A 22,288-nucleotide genomic window follows, 5' to 3' on the forward strand; every position below is an offset into this window, starting at 1 on the left:
AGTACATTGATATAGATTATTATACATGTGCAGTCCTGCAAAGCATATTTACATATTAGTCATTAAAGACCAAAAAAAAGAAAAAGTTTTAAAAGTATACTTCAATCTGCATTCAGACACTTAGTTCAGTTCCTTCTCTGGAAGTAGCTAGCATTTTTTATCATGAGTCTCTTGGAATTGTCTTGGATCATTTTATTGCTGCAAATATTTAAGTCATTCACAGTTTTTTGTTTTTTTTTTTTTGGTTTTTATTTTTTTTTTTTAGTTTATTTATTCTAGTATACATTGTTTTATGAATTATGTTGGGAGAGAAAAATCAGAGCAAATGGGAAAATGCAAGGGAGAGAGAAAAAAAAAACAGAACAAAGAAAAGAACATAGTATGTGTTGTTTTACATTGTCTCCTTAGTTCATTCTCATTCACAGTTGATTATCGTACAGTATTGCTGTTACTGTGTACAATGTTCTCCTGGCTCTGCTCCCTTCACTTTGCATCAGTTCATGTAAAGCCAGGTTTTTTTGAGAGCATGTTGCTTGTCACTTATTATATTCCATCACAATCATATAGCACAACTCATTCAGCCATTCCCCAATTAATGAAGATCCCTTTATTATCCAGTTCTTTGCCGATGCAAAAAAGAATTGCTATAAATATTTTTGCACATGTAGGTCCTTTTCTTTTTTCCTTTGATCTCTTTGGGATACAGACCTAGTAGTGGTATTGCTGAGTCAAAGGATACACAGTTTGATAGAGTTTTGGACACAGTACAAATTGTTCTCCAGAATGATTGGATCACTTTACAACTCTACCTAGAGCAGATTAATAGGACTTACATTCTAGTAGGGGGACAACACTTGTAAAAGCAACTTTTAGCATTCACTTTTTAAAAAAATAATTTATGAATTCCATATTCCCTCTATTTACAAATATTATCTCATTTAACTTTCAAACATATCAGTATATATGAGGGAGTGCTGGCCAGGAAAGGTGTGTATTTGACTTTGGAAAATCACAGGCAGAGTGGCTTCTGTCTAGCTGTCTTGCTATTCTCTAAATAGCTCATATCATCTCAGACTATTCCTTCTCCCTAGATTGCCCTTGCCTTAGTAAAATCCCACCTTACCTTTAAAGCCTAAATCAGCTCCCACCTATTCTGTGAAGCCTTCCTTGGCAGCCCCTGCCGCCCAAACTCAAAATGATCTATTCCATCTCACTGGGCGCTTGGCCCCCCTTGTTGGACCTATGATTTCATTTGCCTAAAAAACTCCTGACGTGTTATTGTCTCTCACTGATGCAGATTGGCAGCCCGTGTATAATTTATTGTCTCAGAGTCTCTCTCCCATCAGAATGTAATCTCTTTGAGAGAAAGCATTATTTCATTCCACAAGTCCTTAGATCTACAGTGCATGGCACATAATGGGTATCTGATAAATGCTTGTTAACTAATTGGCACTAACGGGTTAACTGACAAGACTTGAATCCAAGTCTTCCTGATTCCAGCACTAACATCTCTCTCTTATGCTCAATGGGTATTTAACCTGGGCTATTAACTGTTCCTCTGAATCTCTCACCACTTTACTAACTTATGAGTTCTGTGAAGATGGGGCTTCCATACAAAATGACAAATGTTTGTGGTTACACTTTTGTATTTGTATCTCTAGCACCTACCACGGGGCTTGATACATCGTAGGTACTTAGTAATAAGAATATCTAGTATTTATACTTTACGATCTGCAAAACAACTGTATATTTATGATCTCATTGGATCTTCACCATAAGCCTGTGAGGTAGGTGCTATTGTTACCCTGTTTTATGAATGAGAAAATAGAACCCATGGGGTTATGTTGCTTGCCCAAGATCTCACATGACTAGTAAGAGTCTTAGGCAACATTTGAATTCGGATCTTTCCAGCCCTAAGTCCAGTGCTTTATCTCAATGCTTGTTGAGTGATTGATTTTGGTGGACAGTGAGGGTGGTGGTCACTCACAGCTATTATTTCTCTCCTCCTTTTTCTATAGTGTCTGGTGGTTGGAGGAGGACCCTGCGGCTTACGTACTGCCATTGAACTTGCCTATCTGGGAGCCAAAGTGGTTGTAGTGGAGAAAAGAGATACGTTTTCCAGAAACAATGTGTTGCACCTTTGGCCGTTCACCATTCATGACCTGCGGGGCCTCGGTGCCAAAAAGTTCTATGGGAAGTTCTGTGCGGGCTCCATCGACCACATCAGTAAGTACTTGAGGCAGCTCCGAATTGGGTGGGGGGTGGGTCTGTTGAGAACTGATGGAGAGCCAAGATTAGGGCAGTTTGGATGAAGTTGCCTTTTATGGCTGGATAAACAACAAAGCATTTCCTTCTTGTGAGGTGTCTCTTAAGAGGAAAGGTGGGATGATGAGTCCTATTCTCTAGAGAAGAAAGTGGATGGAATTCAAGGAGGACACTTTAAGGGGTCCTTAGAATTGAGAAGAGTGCTTTACTTCCTATTATACAGGATTCTGGTGAGTATCAAATAAGATAAGATGTGTAAAGAGCTTTGCCAGATTTTACAATGCTCTCTAAATGTTAGACGTTATCATAAAAAAATTAGCTCTGCAGAATCCTTGATGAGTAGTTATCCAGTCTTTAATGAGAGGGATATCACTCCATCCTAAGGCAGTCCATACCATTTGGGGGGTACTTCAGACAGAAGAAAAATAATTTTTTTGAAGGATGGGAGAGACTTGGACCTTGAGGAACTCCTGGTATCTAGAAACTCTCTACATATGCAGATCAACAATTCTGTTTATAATTTGTCCATATTTTGTAAATGATTTTATTTCTGGGATGAAAACATCTTTTGCCAATACAGATTGGCAGCTCCTGTAATTTAAAGAGTTGATTGGGGAATTGAGAGGTTAAATCGCTCACTCAATATTAGTGCCTGGGAAGGGGGACTTGAATGGAAGTCTTCCCAAGATAGACTTTTCTGTTTCATGCTGCTCAGTCTCTTATTCCTTCCAATATTCTACCTTTGAGTGTTTTCTGAGTTTCACAGAATAAGCCTGTATTTCTCTGGAGTCCAGAGAATACTTTATTATATTTTTAAATAACTATTGTCTGCAAAGTCTACAAATATTACCTCATTTGATTTTCAAAACAACCCTAGGGCGTGAGTGCTGTTATTATTTCCTCATTTTATAGTTGGGAAAATTGCTTGTTCAGAGTCACATAAAAAGCAAGTATCTGAGGCGGAATTTGAATTCAAGTCTTCTTGACTTTAAGCCCAGTGCTTTATCTCATGTGCCACCAGATGCCTCTGAGTCTCCTCATTTCCTGGCTGAGATCTCTTAGTTTCTCTAAGTTTTGTCAGCACAGTTTGTTTGATGTCTATCCAATGAGCATCTTTCATCTCCTACTTTTTATGAAGTTACCTAGAATCTGTGTCTCTAACAGGGACCTTTTTGAGCCAAACCTAAGCAGGCCGTGCTAATCCAAAAATGCATTCATCTGCCTCGGACTGGACATCATTTTGCCCCGATAAGCATAGGAAAGTTGTTTATCTAGTTGAAAGTACCTATCTGGCTCCCCTTCCCTCCCCGTGTCTAATCTTCTTTTAGTTAAATAGCCTAAGTTTTCTCAAACAGTCTTTACATAGCATAGTTTGATTCATCAAAATATCCTGGTGGCCCACCTGCAGGAATTCCAACTTTCCAGTTTCTCCTGGACATATGGTTCTAGAACTAAAGCACAGTTCGTCCAGGGCAGAGGCCAAATGATCAGGGTTACATACAGAACAAGTAATAGGGGAGACTTCTGAACGCTAGAGTCTAGGATTTTGTCCTCTGAACTTGGGCTTTTTTAAATGGAATATGAAGCATAGGCTGAAGATGGAGAGCTCAGGCCTTGAGGGCTCCTCTTAGAAGCTTGGGGCAAAGGTTGAAGGTTGGGATGGGGGCAGACCAGAGACTTGGGAAAAATAACTGAGCTAAAATAGACTGCACAAGGAATCTTCAAGTTAAGTCAGATGCCAATGTGATGACTTCTTTGAAATTTGAAATGATTATAGCCTTAGAATTAGGGAAGATTCTGTACTTTCCCAGTTTTCTAGAAAGTTGAAATATTAATTTCCAAGCAGCTAATTATTTAAAACTATAAATCTCCTCCCTTCCCCTCTTCCTTCCTTTCCCCCTTCCTTCCTTCCTTCTTCCCTCCCACCCTCCCTTTCTTCCCCCTTCCTCTCTTCTTTTCTTCCTCCCTTCCTCAGTCCCTTCCTCCCTGTAATTGCATCATTGTAGGAGACCTCTAAGCAAGGACCTCTCTCTCTAGCAATGCAGATCAGATCAGCACCTATTTTGTAGCTTGTAGCCTTAAGTGCACGCGCTGGATCACTGAGAAGCTGAGTGACTTGCCCAGATTTCCATAGCTAGGACACTCCAGAGCTTCCTTACCGTGGGCTATTTCTCTTCCAGATTATCACAGTGGTGGTGAAACATTTTACCAGCATGCTTCTGGGAGGGAGACATAGGCCACCTTCACACTCACATATCTTAGGTATCCCCCAGAGTAGCTCACACATCCTGAAAGGTGTGGAACATGATGATGGAGCAAGTCCACCTATGTATGCAGCATAACTGCATTGAAGCCCTCCCTCCTGCTTGCTAATCTCAGGGGCTCCATTTGCTGACTCCCCTCCAGCGCATTTGTGAGGAATGGATAGGAGTTCAGTAAACATCATTTATAGTTGACTTTGAATTACCCCTTCTTCCCAGGAAAGGAACTCCCTCCACAGGAGACTGGGATTGTCTGCATAAATATTAAGTCCTAATTCCTTTAAAAGTACAGTTAAGACAAACAGCTGTTTTTAAAATGCAGAAATGGACTGTGAAGCTATAAAGGGAGAAACATCCGTTGGACTAGATCCAAATTCACCAGAAATGGGCCAATAAAAAATAATGTAACAATAATAATAATAATTCTGTGATTCTGAGAGGTAAGGTGATGTATCTAAAGTCACATGTTTGGTTACATGATAAGAGCTAGCTCTTGACCTTGACTCCAAGCCCAGTGCCTTCCATAATATATCATCATGCATGCTCTCTTCCATTAGCTCTTTTTTTAGAGGAGGAGATGGCCTCTGAAAGGAGAAGTTATCTCTAGGGTAGATTAGAACCAGAACCCAAACCTAGGCTTTTGGACTCTGAGAGAAACTCTCTTTCTGCTATCTCAGGCCATCCAAGGTGGGAGCTAGTATAAATCCTGTAAGAAAAGAGGGAAGATGGGGCAGAGCAAGGAGGGAGCCCAGGAAAACAAAGAGAAGAGAGAAGAACAGGGGGACAGCATTTGGATTCAGGATGGCGGCTCAAAGCAGTAGAAATTAATAATGGCTGAGCAGCCTGCAGGGGAGAGCCAGTGAGAAAACTAGTAGTTTGGGGGCAGAGTCAGGGTAACTAACCCAGCTATTCAGGGAGGTTGCCATGATAATTGACAGATTCTGACAAGAAACCCAATTGTACTTGGTCCCAGATGGCAAAGAACTTTGAAAGGACTTAAGAAGCTGGACATGGAGAAGCTGGGTCAGGAAGTGCCTTTATCCATATCTTACCTCATACTCTATTCCTATGATCTGGGCCAGTTATATAAATTCTCTATACCTCAGTTTCCTTATTTGTAAAATGGGCAAGGGGTAGACTTGACAGATTCCACAATCTTCCAACTCTGTCTCCAATCATATGAATTAACTGGGGAGAGAGAGAGAACACGGTGGGAGTCAATGAAAGAAATAACTATATGAAGAAGAGATTGTTCAGAATTTTTAAGTGGGTGCTGTCACCTGTGGGGGCAATTAAGGGATGAGCTAAATGAACGAACCATTGTAATTTGTGAGAGAACTTTCACTGTCTATAATGGATGAATTAGTATAAAAGAATTTATTAATAGTATGTGTCAGGTATTATGCTGAGTGTTTGGGAAACAAAATCATGTTGTACCCAGGGAACTTACTTTCTCATAGACAAGGCAGATGAGTGCATTGAACAAGGAGATTCACGAGAATGGCGATTGGAGGAATTGAAATATAATTATCAAATAGTAGAAATCTGCTAACAGTTTTTGTGGAGTCTGGGTGTACCAAGCTACAGTCAACTAGGTAGACATTGTGGAGGAAGTCAGGAAAAGAAAAAAGAAAAGCAAGCCCTGAGGAGCCTAAGAATCCGTTTTATAGAGGAAAAACTTCCCTGTTTAATGTGAAGAGGGATTAATAATAATCTTACTGTTGTTGAGCCAGAGACATCTTGGAACGAAAGTCCATCTAGGCACTGAGTCCCTACAGATGAACTGCACAGTCTTCTCAGCTATATACTCCTCAACTTCATCATGCCTTCCCTAATCTTATCATCTTGCAAGATCACATCAACCCTGAAACTCTTACCTCCCAGGAGCACCCCTTGGGACCCCTTCCTCCCTCTACTTGGGGTGGTGGTGGAGGGTGGACAGTAGAGATCCACTTCCACTTCCTCCATTTAAGGAGAATACCCGAGGCAGCCATCTCATCTTCCATTGACTGGCTGCAGCCCCCCCTGTACTTCATCATGTTCTTGCGCTGAAGTTTCCCCCTTTCCCCTTTTTAAACTGCTTTTCTTTTATTGTTTTCCCATTAGATTGATTTCCATGGGTGCCGGAACTATCCTTACCTCTTCTTTGTATTCCCCAGGGCTTATACAATGCCTTATCACAGACTAGCCACTTGATAAATGTTGATTGATTAATTGACGGATCTTCCTTCTTTCCAGCGGGGTCTTGCTTTGGTCAGCATAGACTTTCACAGGGGCTGGGGAACATGGGTTAGCAGTTTCCAGGCCTGTGGGTCATTCCCTTCTGATGGCTGATAATTGTTGACTAGAACCCGGTCTTTATCCAGTGTCACTGGAGCTACAGCATAGGCTGGTGGGATCATGGAGTGTCCAAAGTAATTCTATTTTCCTTTACCTTCCCACAGGTATTCGACAGCTCCAGCTCATCTTGTTTAAGGTGGCACTGATGTTGGGAGTGGAAATCCACGTGAATGTAGAATTTGTGAAGGTCCTCGAACCTCCCGAAGACCAGGAAAACCAAAGTAAGACATATTTGTCCTTTTTATTCTGACCTGAAAACAAAATCTATATAAATTAACCCCACCTCTGTATCTAGGCTGTTACTCCAGGAAATGCTCCACCCGAATTTTCTGGGTTAACTCAGTCCATTACCCAACTCACCTATAGTGCCAGCTGCTATGGCTTTATTACTTCCATTTTGCTAATTCAACTCCGGGAGAGTTTTCCCCCCTCTCAGACAGCTGACATTGCGATTCCGGCATGTCCCCAGTAAGCCTCAATTAAAGTGGGTGCTGTGGCCACGTGGTCTGAGCCACAAGCTCAGTTTTGTTTGGTTAAGAATGAAATATTCTGGAAATATGTTTAACGTAATTGCACATGTTTAATCTATGTTGGATTTCTTGCTGTCTCAGGTTGGGGAGCGGGAAGAGAGGGAGAAAAATTTGAAACACAAGGTTTTGCTAAAAATGAATGTTGAAAAATGTGTGTATTTGGAAAAATAAAATACTATCTTAAAAAAGAATGAAATATTCACATGCTTTCCTCATTTCCCAAATATTTTATATATTAGAAAAATTTAGAAAAACCAATCCCTGGTAAAATATGGAATTTGCTTTAGATCACTCCTGCATATACCCATGTGAGGGTATGGGGAGGAGACGGGGATTACTTGAATGAACTGTGCTTCAGTAATACACTGGGAAGGTATATTCTGGTTGGTAACACTATGATCTCATGAACTAATGGAGGCAGGAGAGGAAAACGCCAGGTGACTCAGGGGATAGAGTTAGGAAGAACTAAGTTCAAATTTGATAACAGCTGTCACTTAATCTATGTCTATCTCAATTCCTTCAATTGTAAAATGGGGGAAATAATGGCACTTAGCTTTCAGGGTTATTATGAGGACCAAATTATGAGGGAGAATTGTGAAGCACTTAGCACAGTGCTTGGTACATAGTAAGCACTAGATAAATGTTAGCTATTATTGGTATTAATAGTAGAAAAGGAAACAGGGCATCTATGTGGTGCTATAGTGCATAGAGTAACAGGCTTGGAGTCAACAAGACTTATCTTCATGAGTTCAGATCTACCTCAGATACTTACTAGCTGGGTGACCCAAATCATTTAACCCCACCTGCCTCAGTTTCCTCATTTGTAAAATGAGCTGGAGAAAAAAAAAAAAAGCAAACAATTACAGTATTTTTATCAAGAAATTCCCAAATGGAGTTGGTAACAATAAAATAGAAGAAAAAGGTCACAGGCCCCATGGAGAAAAGATTATTTAGAACTTTCATGTGGGAGCCATCCACTGTTGTTCTAGGTAAGATATGGCATCTCCCTGGACCTCATTTTCTTCATTTATAAAATTAGGACTTTGGACAAAGTGACCTAGAAGATCCTTTCTAGCTCTAGCTCTAATCCCCTGGTCCTTTGGGAGCTGGTAATTTTTAAAAATTGCATTGTGTATTTTGAAATGAAGTCAGTAAACTATTATATAGAATTAGTACTTCCGCATCTATAGACTTCTGTGAAAGGGCCAGATTTGAATGAATATATTGTTAATTATACTTTTTTTGTATGTGAAAAATCAAAATCATGGCACCACTTAGGAAAGTTAGACGGGCAAAAGGCTGCTCAACCACATTTTCAGTAAACAAATCATAATCCCTTAGCTAAAATTTGCAACTGTATCCAACAAATTCATGACAAATTATAATTTACATTAGCTTTGTATAGACAGAAGTTCCAACCTATAAAATAAATGTGATGGATTGGTGGTGGTAGAGAAATATTTTAAGAAGGGAGTTGTTAATTTTTCGAGTATTCCTTCTATCATGAAACAAAGGGAGGGCGGGCACATGAGTCCTGGGGCCATTTTGGCCATCTTTAAACCAACTTACCACGTTTCCCTTTCTCTCTAGAAATAGGCTGGCGAGCAGAAATTCTACCTGCTGATCACCCCTTATCTGATTTTGAATTTGATGTCATCATTGGTGCTGATGGTCGAAGAAACACTCTAGAAGGTGAGAGGAATTGTATCCTTTTCTAAGGGGACTCCAGGTAGTTGAGGAAAGGTCTGAACTAGATGGAAGTGAGTGCTTCATGAAGGTGTGCTGACTGACCATTTCCAACAAAGAGGCTGTGTCCCGTGTGTAAGATTGGTACTTAGATAAGCAGGACAGCTTTGTAAGTAGCACATCCTATTTATCAAAATTTCTTGTGATTTTTTTTTTTAAAGCAAGCTGTATATAACAAATATATAATATATATAATTGTTATATATACTATCTGTATATATTTTCTCTGTGTCTATCTCTCTCCTCCCTCGCTGTCTCTCTTGTGTCTCCCTATCTCTGTCTCTTTCTCTCTCTGCCTTTCTCTATCTCTCCCTTTCTCTCTATGTGCATCTCTCTCTCTGCCTTTCTCTATGTCTATCTCTCTCCTTCCCTTCCTGTCTCTCTTGTGTCTCCCTATCTCTCTGTCTCTTTCTCTCTCTGCCTTTCTCTCTCTCTCTATGTCTCCCTTTCTCTTTCTCTTCCTTTCTCTGTCTCTCTATGTCTCTCTCTTTCTCTCTGCCTCTCTCTGTGTATCTCTCCCTTTCTCTCTGTGTCTTTCTCTCTCTCCCTTTGTGTATTCACACAAATGTATTCACACAAATACACACATACCAAGAGTGGATATGTTAATTAGGCTATTGGGTTTGAGAGGTTAGGACATGGGAGTGTAATCAAACAAGGATTATCCAGAGACCACAGCCAGGTCCTGATTAGTACAAATAATTAAATGGTCATGTGTTTGAATTTATATTATTCAGAGTTATAATTATGTAAAATATGATAATTCATTCTAGCCCAATGGAAATATGCAATGTGAATTAGAATAATGTGGTCACAGGAGTGATTCTTTATCCATACTAATTGGAAACTAGCTGTACGACTCCCTGGGCCCCACAGTCACTCAGATATGCCTAAAGGACAGAGATTATTCCCACTTGGAATTCCTAGCACTTAGCACAGTACCTGGCTCATGGTGCATGCTTAAATAAATACTTGTTGATTCGTTCCACCTTGTCAGGTTTGAGCTCAGAGGAGCCTCTTGGGGGCAGAAATACATGCACCTGGGAGAATTCTTCATTTCTCTGAGCCCTGCTCCCAGGCAGTACATATATTCTCCTCCTAATTCCTTTGATCTCCCCATTCCCCCTGCCAGCATCCCAGTGCTGACCCAAGAAATAGTTGGGTGACACTGTCACCTTGGCATAAACCCCCCAGTTCAAGTGGAAGCCAGTTGATAATTGGTAGGTTTGCCTTCCCCTCATGACCCCTGATCAGGGGCTCATGGGCAGCCAAACAAGTCTGCTGGATGATTGATAGGTTAGTGTTGGGTGTGTGATGAGCACCAGGGCAGGATTTGCTCCAACGGTGAGTCATTTTTATGGTTGCCCAGATAAGTAAGATCCCAGAGAGAGAGAGAGAGAGCAGGAGAGAGAGAGGGAGGGAGAGAGGGAAAGAACATGACTGAAGTAGGAGGCAGGTCTGGGAATCTGTCATCTAATGGCATACCATACCTCTGAATCCCTGCTGGAACAGGCTTAGCTTATGCTCCCTCCCTCCCAGTTGGGAAGAAGGAGCTGCTGCCTAATTCCATCCCAAACCTACAGCAAGGGCAAAGGCCACCTCACCTGAGTTTTACCTTCTCTTATCTGGGTGGCTTTTTTTTTTTTTTTTTTTAAACATTATCAGACTTAACCACACTTAGTCACATAGAAAATTAATTCCAGAAAATATTCATTTTTGGACTCACGTGCCCCTTGAGATCCTTTTTAATTCTATAATCCCAGAAGTCAGATCCTGCCTTGGGTAGCACCCCATCAGAGGGAGGGGTTGGGAAGCCATTGTGCTTCTGGGGTGGGTCCCTGTGCCATCTGGGAGGGTCCACCTAACTGCTGGGAGACTTGCCCCCCTGGCTCACTCACCCCTTGTAGCCATTTGGTATGTGGAGGTCCCTTTGAGAGGACTTCGTCTCAAACTTTCCAGTGAATTCATTTTTGAGAAAAATGAGGCAATATCTTCACCATATCATTGGTAGGGATGAAGTTAGGTTGTATTAAGATAGCAACCAGAAGAGACCTAATTCTGGGATTTTCAGTAGAGGCAAAAACAAATTGTAGATTTGTTTTTGCTTGTTTGTGCTTACAGAGATTATGATTTTCTTTTTTTTTTTTTTTTTTTTTTTTTTTTTGGTTTTTTTGTTTTTGAGGAGAGGGAGCAGAAGAAAGAATTACAAAAAGGTAGTAAGTCACTAAAGCATTTTTTTAAATGTATAAAAGAGGCTTAAAGGAAATTTAGAAGGAAACCGATAAACGGGACAGCTTTGAAAATAACACATCGAATTTATCAACATTTCTTCTGACTTTTTAAAAGCAAGCTGTATGTAACAATTGGGGCAGGGGTTCTAAATTTTCTTTGTGTCATAGACCTGTTGGAAATCTCTCAACCCCATGGAAATCTCTCAAAGTAATGTTTTTAAAGGCATAAAATGAGCTGCATAGGGTTACACAGGAGGTAGAACTATAAAGGAAATTGTTTGTGTTTGAAATATATTTATCAAAATATAAAAAAAAAACCTCAACAATTTATGGAGAATCCCGAATTGAAAACCCCTGTAATGTGTCTTTTTGTGGGCTGCTTTATAGAAATGTTCTTTTTTGATGTTTCTTGAATTCAGAAATAAAGAAATAAAATTTAAATAACATGAAAGACTTCAGGAAGAAAGAGAAGCAGGGAGAAAGCAAGGACTAGGAGAAACTCTTGTCTCTGTGTCCAAACCTCAGGGTTTGGGGTTTCAGCCCACCCCAATTCCCTGGAGTAGCATAATCATTCCAGTCCCCGGGTCCTGCTCTCACATGTTTAGGAGGACTTAGAGAACAGTGACCGCATTAACCTTACTCAACCCTCGAGGCCTGTCCCACAGAAAAGACATGCTTTTTCCTTTTTTCTCCACCCAGGTTTCAGAAGGAAAGAATTCCGTGGGAAGCTGGCTATTGCAATCACTGCCAACTTCATAAACAGAAACACCACAGCTGAAGCCAAGGTAGAAGAAATCAGTGGGGTGGCTTTCATCTTCAACCAGAAGTTCTTTCAGGATCTTAAAGAAGAAACAGGTGGGTCCTTCATCTCCCTCAACATCAGGCCAGAGCCCAGTGCTGTTTTTTAAAAATTTATTTTATTTTCAGTTCAAGGAACAAAGCAAGCATATCCATGTCACAGTACAATAAAAAAGACGAACACACAAGAAACTGCAAATCTACCATGTACGACTTGCTATTCCCTGCAAATATACCACAAAGTTATTATGTAAATTTATTTTTTTCCTTTTTTTCTTCCCTCTCTATGGCTGCCATTAGATACATAAAAGGAGCCTGTGTGTGTATATAGACACATATAAACATACCCATATATAACATATATGTATATATACATGTATGTGTATATGTATAAAATTATCCTATAATCTATCAGTTCTTTGTATGCAGAGAGCATCTCTCTTCATATGTCCTTTAATTTTTTAAACTTTTTAAAATTAAAGCCTTTTATTTTCAAAATATATGCAAGAATAATTTTTCAGCACTGACCCTAGTGTTCCAAATTTCCCCATTTCCCCCATCCACTCCCCAAGATGACAATCCAATATGTTAAATATGTTAAAATATATGTTAAATTCAATATATATATACATATATATATATATTTATATAATAATCTTGGTGCACAAGAAAAATCAGATCAAAAAGGGAAAAATAAGAAAGAAAACAAAATGCAAGCTAACAACAAATGAAGAGTGAAACTGCTATGTGGCTCTCCCATGTCCTTTATTTTTAATTTATGTATTTATTATAATTAAAATCACTTAGTCGCTCAAAATAGTTCTCAAAACAGTATGCTTTTTCTCTATACAATGTTCTCTTGGCTCTGCTTATTTTGCTCTTCATCATTTCATGCAAGTTTTTCCATAATTTTCTAAGATCAATGAGCTTATCATTTTCCACAGCACAATAGTGTTACATAACAACTATATTAGCCATTCCCCAGTTGATAGAGATCCCTACAATTTCCAGTTTCTTGGCCACCACAAACAAAGCTGATATAAACATCCCATTCACATTTGAGGTTATAATTACTATTTGTAATTTTTCATCAATTTTTTTTACTCACCATTTTCTTTCTCAGTTTCTCTTTTTATTCTATTCCTGTTACCTTATCTTCTCCCCAATATTCCACCCCTACTTCACCCACCCCTCCAAAGTCTCCCTTTTTCTTTCCCAAATTCCAATCCACACACTTCTCTAAAAGTCCATTTCCATACTGTCCTCCAGTTTTTAAAGTCTAGTTTTTAGAGTCTATTGTTTTTATTGATATCCTTTATTTTTGTTTTTTTGCTGAGGCAATTAGGGTTAAGTGACTTGCCCAGGATCACACAGCTAGTGAGTCCTTTGCTTTTAAAAATGAATGAAAAAAGCCGCCTCTGTCTAGGAACTCAGAAATCTGGGGGAAGAAGTATCTATGTTAAAAGTGACTAGACATTTTTCTTTTCAAAATCCCACCACTTTGTATAAAAAAACCTTTCTTGGTCTCTCTAAAATCCACTGCCTTCCCACTAAGATTATCTCCAGTCTATCCTGTATACATCTTGTTTGTATATAATTGTTTGTATTTTGTCCCTCCATTAGGATATAAGCTCCTTGAGGGAAGGGCTGGTTTTTTTTGGGGGGGGGTATCTTTCTTGATAGATTCTGGGCTTAGCTGAGGGCATGGTACAAGGTAGGCATTTAAAAAATTCTTATTGACTTGACTCCAGGATGAGCTCTGACTTTCTAAGGGAGCTCAGAATCTATTTAATCAGCTTAGGGTGGTCTTGTTATATAATTTCAAGTCATGGACCACTACAATCTTGGCCCCATTACAAATGAGATCCATGGACTTGTGTGATGAGTGTATGTTGCCACCCATTACAAATATAAGACGGGACTACAAAGGGACTACTATCCAAAAATATCTGATTTAAAACTGTGATCAAAAACAAGAGTAAGGAGGAATGCTCATGAGCTCATCTGGTACCTTGTGAGCTCAGGACAAAGGCCAACCAGCCAATTGGGTAGAACTTCAATGTGTCACACGCTGGGGAGGAAGTAGCTGAGAGTCATGGAGGCTAGGGAGGAATGGATGGATTGTATTCTGCAGTTCTGGAGGGAATCCCCCCATTGAGGAGATCACAGATTCATTTGGCTATCCGAGTGAGGAGTCCCTCTAAGGAAGGTCTTGGGGCAGTGTGATACAGAAGGAGAACCCTGGAGCTTGGGAGGGCATAAGATGTGGTTTCCAAATTCTACCTTTGTACAGAATACTTCTCCTCTGTTTCCTCATTTGTTAAAGAGTTTCATCAATAAGTGTCTTTTTTAATTACCAAAATAGACAAAATATAAAATATGTATAATGGAAGACTTAAAGTGTGCACTATCATTGATGTTTGAGTGGGAGCTTGAATAAGTCACCTTCTCTGGGTTTGGTTTCCTCATTTGTAAAATGTAGGGATTGAACTTAAGGGACCCCTCAGGTCTAAATCTATATTGTTGAGTGCTTACTATATAACAAACCCTCTGACAGGTGCTAGTGATACAGAGACAAAAATTAAACAGTTCTGGCCCTTGTGAAGTAATGGTGAGGGGTTAGAATAAAGGAATTTTGGAAAAAAAGTTTCAGTTGGGCTTTTTAAATGGTGTGTCTTTGTGAAGTTCTTTTGAAATTTGTTTTTGATCTTCTCTGTTAACAGATCAGAGTGTCTAGTGAAAGAGTCCTCCTTGTAACCACTGCTTGTATTTCTTTTGGAGATGTTTTACCTATTGTGGCTTCACATTGAATAGGATTAAAGGGATTCTCAGGAGTACCTCTGTCTTGTCCTAATTTTTTTCTGCTTTAGACCTGGGATTTCTTTGATAGAGGGAATTTCCCTGGAAATATGTTCTTCCAAAAAAGTTCAACAAATCCTCTACTACTTAGAGTTTTTAAGAGTTATCTGGGTTAAGTGACCCAAGGTCACCAGCCATAATGTTTCTTTCTGACTCAGAGACCCACTCTCTGTTTTATTTGCCACACTGCCTGGTAACTGTGTCCTAATACAATGATAGCCTGTAGAGATCCTAATATCTCTGTTAATTTTCTTTCTTTCTTAATAATAATACTGAGAGGAGCACTGGTCCTGGATCAGGTGGACCTGAGTTCAAATCTGGCTTCAGATACTTGACCCTTACTAGTCATGTGATCTTGGACAAATAATCTTGATTGACTCTTCCCCCCCAAAAAAGACAAAAACCAAATGGATAATTCTGTATCTCAAACTTCAGAAGTCAGCTCATCAACCCCACTGAACATTTCCTCCTGGAATACAGTTTTTCACAGGGAACTCACTATTATCATTCCACCCCAGCAGCAGCACATCCCTTTGTTGAACAGCTGGGGTTGCTAAGCTATTCCTTTTATGTTGAAACAAAATCTGCTCCCTCTAAGTCCTCCCATTGTTTCCAGTTCTGTCCTTTACTGCCAAGTATTTCAGCAAGGATTAGGTATTTCAGCATCTGTTTGGCTTGAGTAAAAGGAATAATGAGAACAGTAACACTAGCTAGTATTTATGTAGGGCTTTAAGGTTTGCAAAACACTTTATAAATATTGTCTAATGCTCATGCCTTGGAAGGGAGGTACTATTATTATTCCCATTTTAAAGCTGGAGAAACTGAGACAGAGTTAAGTGACTTGTCCTGTGTCACACAGCTAATATATATCTGAGGGTCCATTTGAGTGCAGTTCTTTCTGACTCCAGGCTTAGCCCTGGTGCATTATTAAACTGCTGTGATGTTTTAGAGTCAGAAGATAGAATAACCATTGAAAGAATTCACCAATCACCCCCTGAAAGAGACCCCAAAATTAAAATTCCAAGGAATATCGTGGCTAAATTTCAGAGCACTGGTGGATTATTATTTCTGCTCTGACTGCAAGCCTTGTCTATCCTGTGGACAATATGGTAATGGGGATATCCATAAAAATAAATCTTTGTCATCTTCTTCAACTCAAGCAGTCAGTGTCTTGGTGGGAATAAGATTAGCCATGCTTAGTTAAATAAAGTCTTGTACATATCCCATCCTGGCCACAAACCAAAGCCAGATTCTTCACAAATACAAAGCCTGAGAAAGTCAAGGAATGAAATAATGAGAGAGCATCCCGTGCCTTGTTTAACTAGTGTCGCATTTGTCTCCTTGTAGGGATCGACTTGGAGAACATTGTCTACTACAAGGACAGTACTCACTACTTTGTGATGACAGCGAAAAAGCAGAGTCTCCTGGATAAGGGGGTCATTGTGAATGTAAGTGGATGCCCCCTGGAAAAGTTCTCCTCTTGGGGGGGACAGTTATCATTTGCATTTTTAGAATTTTATTACTGCCTTTTGTTTTCATCCCCCAGTTATGTATTTCCCCACTGTTACCTCCACCAAACCTATCCTTCTAATGAAGAAAAAACATTTCCATGAAGGTAACTAATGCAGTGACCACATCTGATAGTGTATACTGCATTCTACATCGGTAGTCCCTCACCTCTTTTGAGAGAAAATTCCTTTTGTTATCAGTTCTCAAAGACTGTTTATTGTGATTCCTCAAAATCCAAGTGTTTTGGGGTTTTTTCATTTGGGTCACAGTGATTCTTGAATATATTATTCTCTCGGGTCTGCTTTCAGTATCTCGCCAATATGCCCATATCTTTCTGAATTCTTTATAATTCTTGTTGGTTATAGTGCAGAATTGGCCACTACTCTTCTATAGAATAATTTGTGAAGCCATTTCCCAGGTGATAAGTTCTGTACTTATTTTATTTTCAAAATGGATATTTGTTAAAAATAATAATTTTTATAGAGTGATTTAAGATTTGCAGAGAGTATTATGTATATTTTCTCATTTGTTGCTCACAAATGCCCTATGACTAAGTGTCATAATTATCCCCATTTTACAGATGAGGAAAAAGAGGCTGACTTGTTCATTTACATTTAAATGGAACCTTCCTTTTCTTAACTATCCAGACTCATTTCCTCTTCATGTTGGAAATAAGGGTTGAGTCAAGGAGTTGCAGGAGCCTTAAGGACTGTTACATGGGAATCTTGGCTTCTGTCCCAACCTGTTGGGTAGGCTTGGCTGAGAGAGCTCTTCAATCAAAAGCTTAAACTTGTGTTGTTTTTTTTTGTTTGTTTATTTGTTTATTCTTTTTATGAACTCACCTAATTCTGTCTTCTCCCAAGTGCCTACGAATCCATTTTTGCTTTCGAAGTGGCCAAATCTGATTAAGTAGCAGTTGAGAGTCTGAGACAAGTGGGATTAAGATGTAGAAAGTCCTGGATTCTAATCCTGGCTCTGCCTTTATAAACTGAGTGAATTTGGACAAGTCAAATCTCTACCAAATCACCACTCAGTTTACTCATATATAAAGTGTAGATTGGAACACCTGCCTTACATCTTCCTTCTGAAAGTTTTGAGATTCGCATAATATAATGGGCATTGATGCATTTTTAAAAATTGTATAGAAATACAAGGTTAGGATGCTAACTTTGAGGGTCACAGATCTATGATTTAATTACTATTGGGAACTTCCAGCACAGAAACTCCTTCTACCAATACAGATATACAACTTCTCTAGAACTTAAAATCTTCCACCCTTCTGAAAGATTCACTGGCTTGGCAGACGCCACACTTGAAAATAGGGCTCCCTGACATAGAGGGCTCTCTTCTATTTCCTCTGTTGCATTGCCTTCCTGGTTATGGCATGCATTTTTATATTTGTTATATAAATTGTAAACATACACTAAATCAAAGATTTGTTGCCCAGTTTCTTAAACTGTGGTTCACAACCCCCTATGGGGTCTTCTAACTCAAAATGAGGGTCATAAAACTATGATTTATTACTGTAAATGTTTGATTTGTACCTATTTTATATACTTATACCCAGGGCCTTGTAAAATTTCTTGGGAAAGGGGTCACAAGTAGAAAAAGTTTAAGAAGTATTCAACTATAAATCATAGCCATATTATACAATAGGTCATAGATTAAATCATAGGTATACAATAACTCATAGATTATTGTACATCATAGATATATTATGCAGTGACTCAGTTTTATTGTATAAATCATAGGTTTATGGAAATATCAGATATATTATACAGTGACTCAGATTTATTGCATAAATCATAGATATGTAATTTATAGATTAATTGTATAAATCATAGATATACAATAACTCAGATTTATTGTAAAAATCATAGATATATAATAACTCATAGATTTATTGTATGAATCATAGATATATTATACAATAAATTAATGATTTAAGGTTTATATATAAATATATTAAAACATTCATAATATATATATAAATATATTGTAGTTAAATATATTTATATATAAAGTTATATGCAAATTCATGAGTTTATAAAATTATAGATATCATCAGTATATTTGGAGCTAAAAGGGACCCTGGAGATCATGTGATCCGGCTTGCTCCTCTTATATGTCCCTGTTCTAGCTTCCAAGCCTTTGTCTTTATTTTTCTTTCTTTGACTTGTCTGGCTCTCTGCCGGTCTTCCTCCTTCGACTGGCAACCACCCTCGCTCTGCAGTGTCTCACCCCCGCTCTCCAGCCCTTTCCACACCTGTATTGGCTACGATCTCCTGGCACTTGGATATCAGATAGCGAGGGTGTCGGAGAACAGTGCTCAGAACAAGAAGCATTAGGTGTCCCCAGAGCCTCTATTCTCAGTTCCTGAGCCCTAGAGAGAAGGGAGATAAGGATCCAGCCATGGGAGGTCAGCGGCATTCTCTGGGCGAACACACCTTGCTCAGTCATCTCCACTGTCTCGGAGGAACGGTCCTTCTCTTGCCAGGTTTCGCCGGCAGCAGCTCACACGTATCTGTAATCCAGTTCTCCCTGGGGCTTTCTTCACGTTGCCATGCGTTACGCCTCAGCAGGCTGTTGAGGACGTCCCCAGGAAGAGGAACCTCAGAGTGGTTCATTTGGCATCCGACTCCAGGCTCAATAGCTCTCAGTCTGTGGGGCGAGACATTTGCCAGGCTCTCTCTGAGATGTCAAGAAAATATAGCTTCTTCACTTCAGTGGGGAGGCGGCGAGGCTTTGGAATCCCAACTCAGTTAACTACTGGCTTTGTGACTCTGGACAAGCCACTTCACTAATCTGAGCCTGCTAACTCACTTCCAACATGGGGCTGAATAACTTCCCTCCTTGCTTTGTAAGGTCATTGAAGAAAGAACTTTTAGTAAACCTTTTTTTTTCCTTTTCAGAAGAATGAAGTTTATTTTTAAATTTAATTTAATTTAATTTTTCATTTAGTAAATATTAAAGCCCACAACAGTGGGGTGTTATTATTGTCATATTTAACAATGATGTTTCCAGAACACTTCTGACCTTGAGTGAGTGAGTACATTCACTCAACATTTTTTAATCCATTCAGCTCCTCCCAAGCTCTGGATGGCATACTCCTAACATTAGGAGCTTATTCTTTTTCAGTTTTTTTTTTTTTTTTTTATCTCCTGTTTTCTGTCCAAGATACCCTGATATAGGGATGAGGGTGAATAGTGGGCACCTTTATTGGACGGATGAGGGCTGGAGGTACAGACTGACCAGTGGAAGGACATGCAACTTTCCTGTAGAACTAATAATAATAATAATAATAATAATAAATAATATTTATATAATATCAGGTACCATGTTAAGTACTTCACAATTAATATCCCATTTGGTACCCTAGGAAGTAGGTGTATTATTTTCCCCATTTTACAGATGGAGGAAACTGAGGCAAACAGAGCTTAAATGATTTGCCTAGAGTCACATAGCTAGTGCATGCTTGAGTCTAGAACTCGGGTCTTCCTGACTCCAGACTCGGCCCTCAATCCACTGAGCCACCTAGTTGTCCTTATAGAATAGAATATATAGAATTTTAATATTTAGTTCATGGACTCTTTTGGCAGCCTAATGCGCGCAGCCTATGGGCCTTTTCTTAGAGTAATGTTTTATCTGAATGAAATAAAACACAAAGGGAACCAATTATAGTGGAATATCATTATCAATATATTTAAAAATAATTTAACATTTATTTTAAAATAATATTTTTAAAAAATAAAATTCCTGGATGCCAGGTCAAGGTCTCTTGCTAGAATCTGGTAATGTAGACTGGGATTCACTTTCTATTGTAGTTGCTAATAAGAGCCGATGTTTATAAGGTGTTTTATATACAGACACTCATTTGCACCTCTGAAGTTGGTACCATCCAGTCAATATTACTTTACCTGTTATTTGTCATTTTCAACTTTTCATGATCCTGTGGATCATAGAATACTGTCAGTGGGACTTTGTTGGCAAAGATCCCGAGTGGTTAGCCATTTCCTTCTCCTGTGGATCACCTTCTGTCAGAACTCTCCACTAAAACCTGTACATTTTGGGGAACTCTGCACAACACAGCTTATAGTGTTACATAGAGTTATACATACATACATACACATATATGTGTATGTCTCTCTCTCTCTCTCTCTGTGTGTATATATATCTATATCTATAGATATAGATAGATATATCTATATCTATAGATATAGATATATATATACACACCTGCTAAACCTGCAGAGCTTAGAATTCTTGAAGAACTCTGCTTGGGCACAAACGAGCTAAATAATTCAGAGCTATGTGGTGTAGCTTTGGGTCCCATGTTCTAGGAGGTGTATTTGGAGGCAGCTACTCCTGAGGGAGGCTCCTTGATTTATAAGATTGAGATCTGGAAGGAACCCTAGAAACCATCTGGTCCAACCCAAGGAAAGGAAGCAAAGGACCAGGAAATGATCGACCCGGTTTGAGCCCGGACCTGCTGGCTCCAGATCCAGTTTCCTTCTCCCTGCTGTTTGCTCCATCATGCTCCACCTACCACTCCTTCACTCTTGTCCCTCCTGCTCCTTCTGATGACAGTTCCTGGCTGGTAGTCCCTGACCCCTCACCCCCATCCCCATATGGGTCACTGCCCCCTTGCCACAGCCCTCCAGAGTCATGCTTCTTTGTCGGCTTTGGGGTTTGGGTTTTCTGCGAGGATTTCTGTGTCCGTGAAGCTGGAATAGAGAGTCATTCTGTGTTTATAGACAGGCTTTGCTGCTGCAGTGTGAGAGAATTTCACAGTCATGTTCACAGACCACGCAGACCGGCTCCCATTACTAAGCTTGGCACAGGCGGCAAAGCTTCCCACACTCCCAGTGCAGGTGCAGCCCGACGGCAGTATCCAGCCTGGTCACCATGCCTTTGCCTGGGGCTTTTCTTGGGCCCGGTATTCCTTTTCTGTGGCCCCTCCTGCATCCATCTTCGTCAGCCTGGAGGTCCCTGAGAAGACAGATCGTGTAGCCTGAGCCCAATCTCCAGTCCCTTTGGCTGCAGCTTGAAACCTTTCTCCTGGGAGCCACCTCATTTGCTCTGCCCTAAGAAAATCTATTTGACCTTTTCCCTGCTTTTCAATCCTAAGCACCTTACTTATTTCCTTGAGTTGACCTGTTTACTTTTATGGATACACCATGGAGTCTTTTGCCTTGACCCCTGTTCTTCTTATATTTTCTCTCTTGTCTCCCCCTTACTCTGGTTCCTTTATGAAATTAAGGAACTCTGTTTCCCACACGTGCTTTCTCCCTAGACAGTAGGTCCCAGACTGAAGATCTCCATCTCGGGATTCCCATTGCCCAAATATTCAAGAGGTACTGTTTGATCCTGGTAGTTTCTTTGTTCTCCCTTACATATTTTCTGTTTATCACATTCGCCTCGGGAGTGGGAGGTGCTCCCTTAGACATCATTCTTAATATTGCACCTGTTAATTAATCCTTGCCCTTGTGGAGGAGGGAAGTGGTGGGTAGAGGAACTCAGAAGCAGAAATGGGTGTTTATGGGGATCAATAGCCTCCTTCTTGTTGTCCATCCAGTGGCTCAGAGTATTTGTCTTCCCTTAGAAAATCTGGCACATTCTGTTTTCGATATCTGGTCACTTTCCCAAGTCATATCAACTCTATTTTATGATCAAGATCCATAAAGTTATAGGTGACTTATTAAATATCTGCCATGCTGAGCACGGGGGATAGATAGAAAAATCCGAGGCA

General features: G+C 39.7%; 1 protein-coding gene across 9 annotated transcripts in view; it reads left to right on the plus strand.

Moving 5' to 3' along the window:
• The window catches only part of MICAL2 (microtubule associated monooxygenase, calponin and LIM domain containing 2), a 304,056-nt gene that overhangs the window by 136,342 nt on the left and 145,426 nt on the right, over positions 1-22,288 (plus strand). For all 9 annotated transcript variants that reach the window (XM_074274666.1, XM_074274667.1, XM_074274658.1 and 6 more), the window contains exons 3-7: positions 2,019-2,226; positions 6,971-7,087; positions 8,987-9,088; positions 12,073-12,228; positions 16,378-16,478. In XM_074274666.1, the coding sequence (XP_074130767.1) occupies positions 2,019-2,226; positions 6,971-7,087; positions 8,987-9,088; positions 12,073-12,228; positions 16,378-16,478 (684 nt within the window). The remainder of the gene's footprint in view (positions 1-2,018; positions 2,227-6,970; positions 7,088-8,986; positions 9,089-12,072; positions 12,229-16,377; positions 16,479-22,288) is intronic.

The sequence above is a fragment of the Sminthopsis crassicaudata genome, chromosome 6 (genome assembly GCF_048593235.1).
Source record: "Sminthopsis crassicaudata isolate SCR6 chromosome 6, ASM4859323v1, whole genome shotgun sequence".
Taxonomy (NCBI): domain Eukaryota; kingdom Metazoa; phylum Chordata; class Mammalia; order Dasyuromorphia; family Dasyuridae; genus Sminthopsis; species Sminthopsis crassicaudata.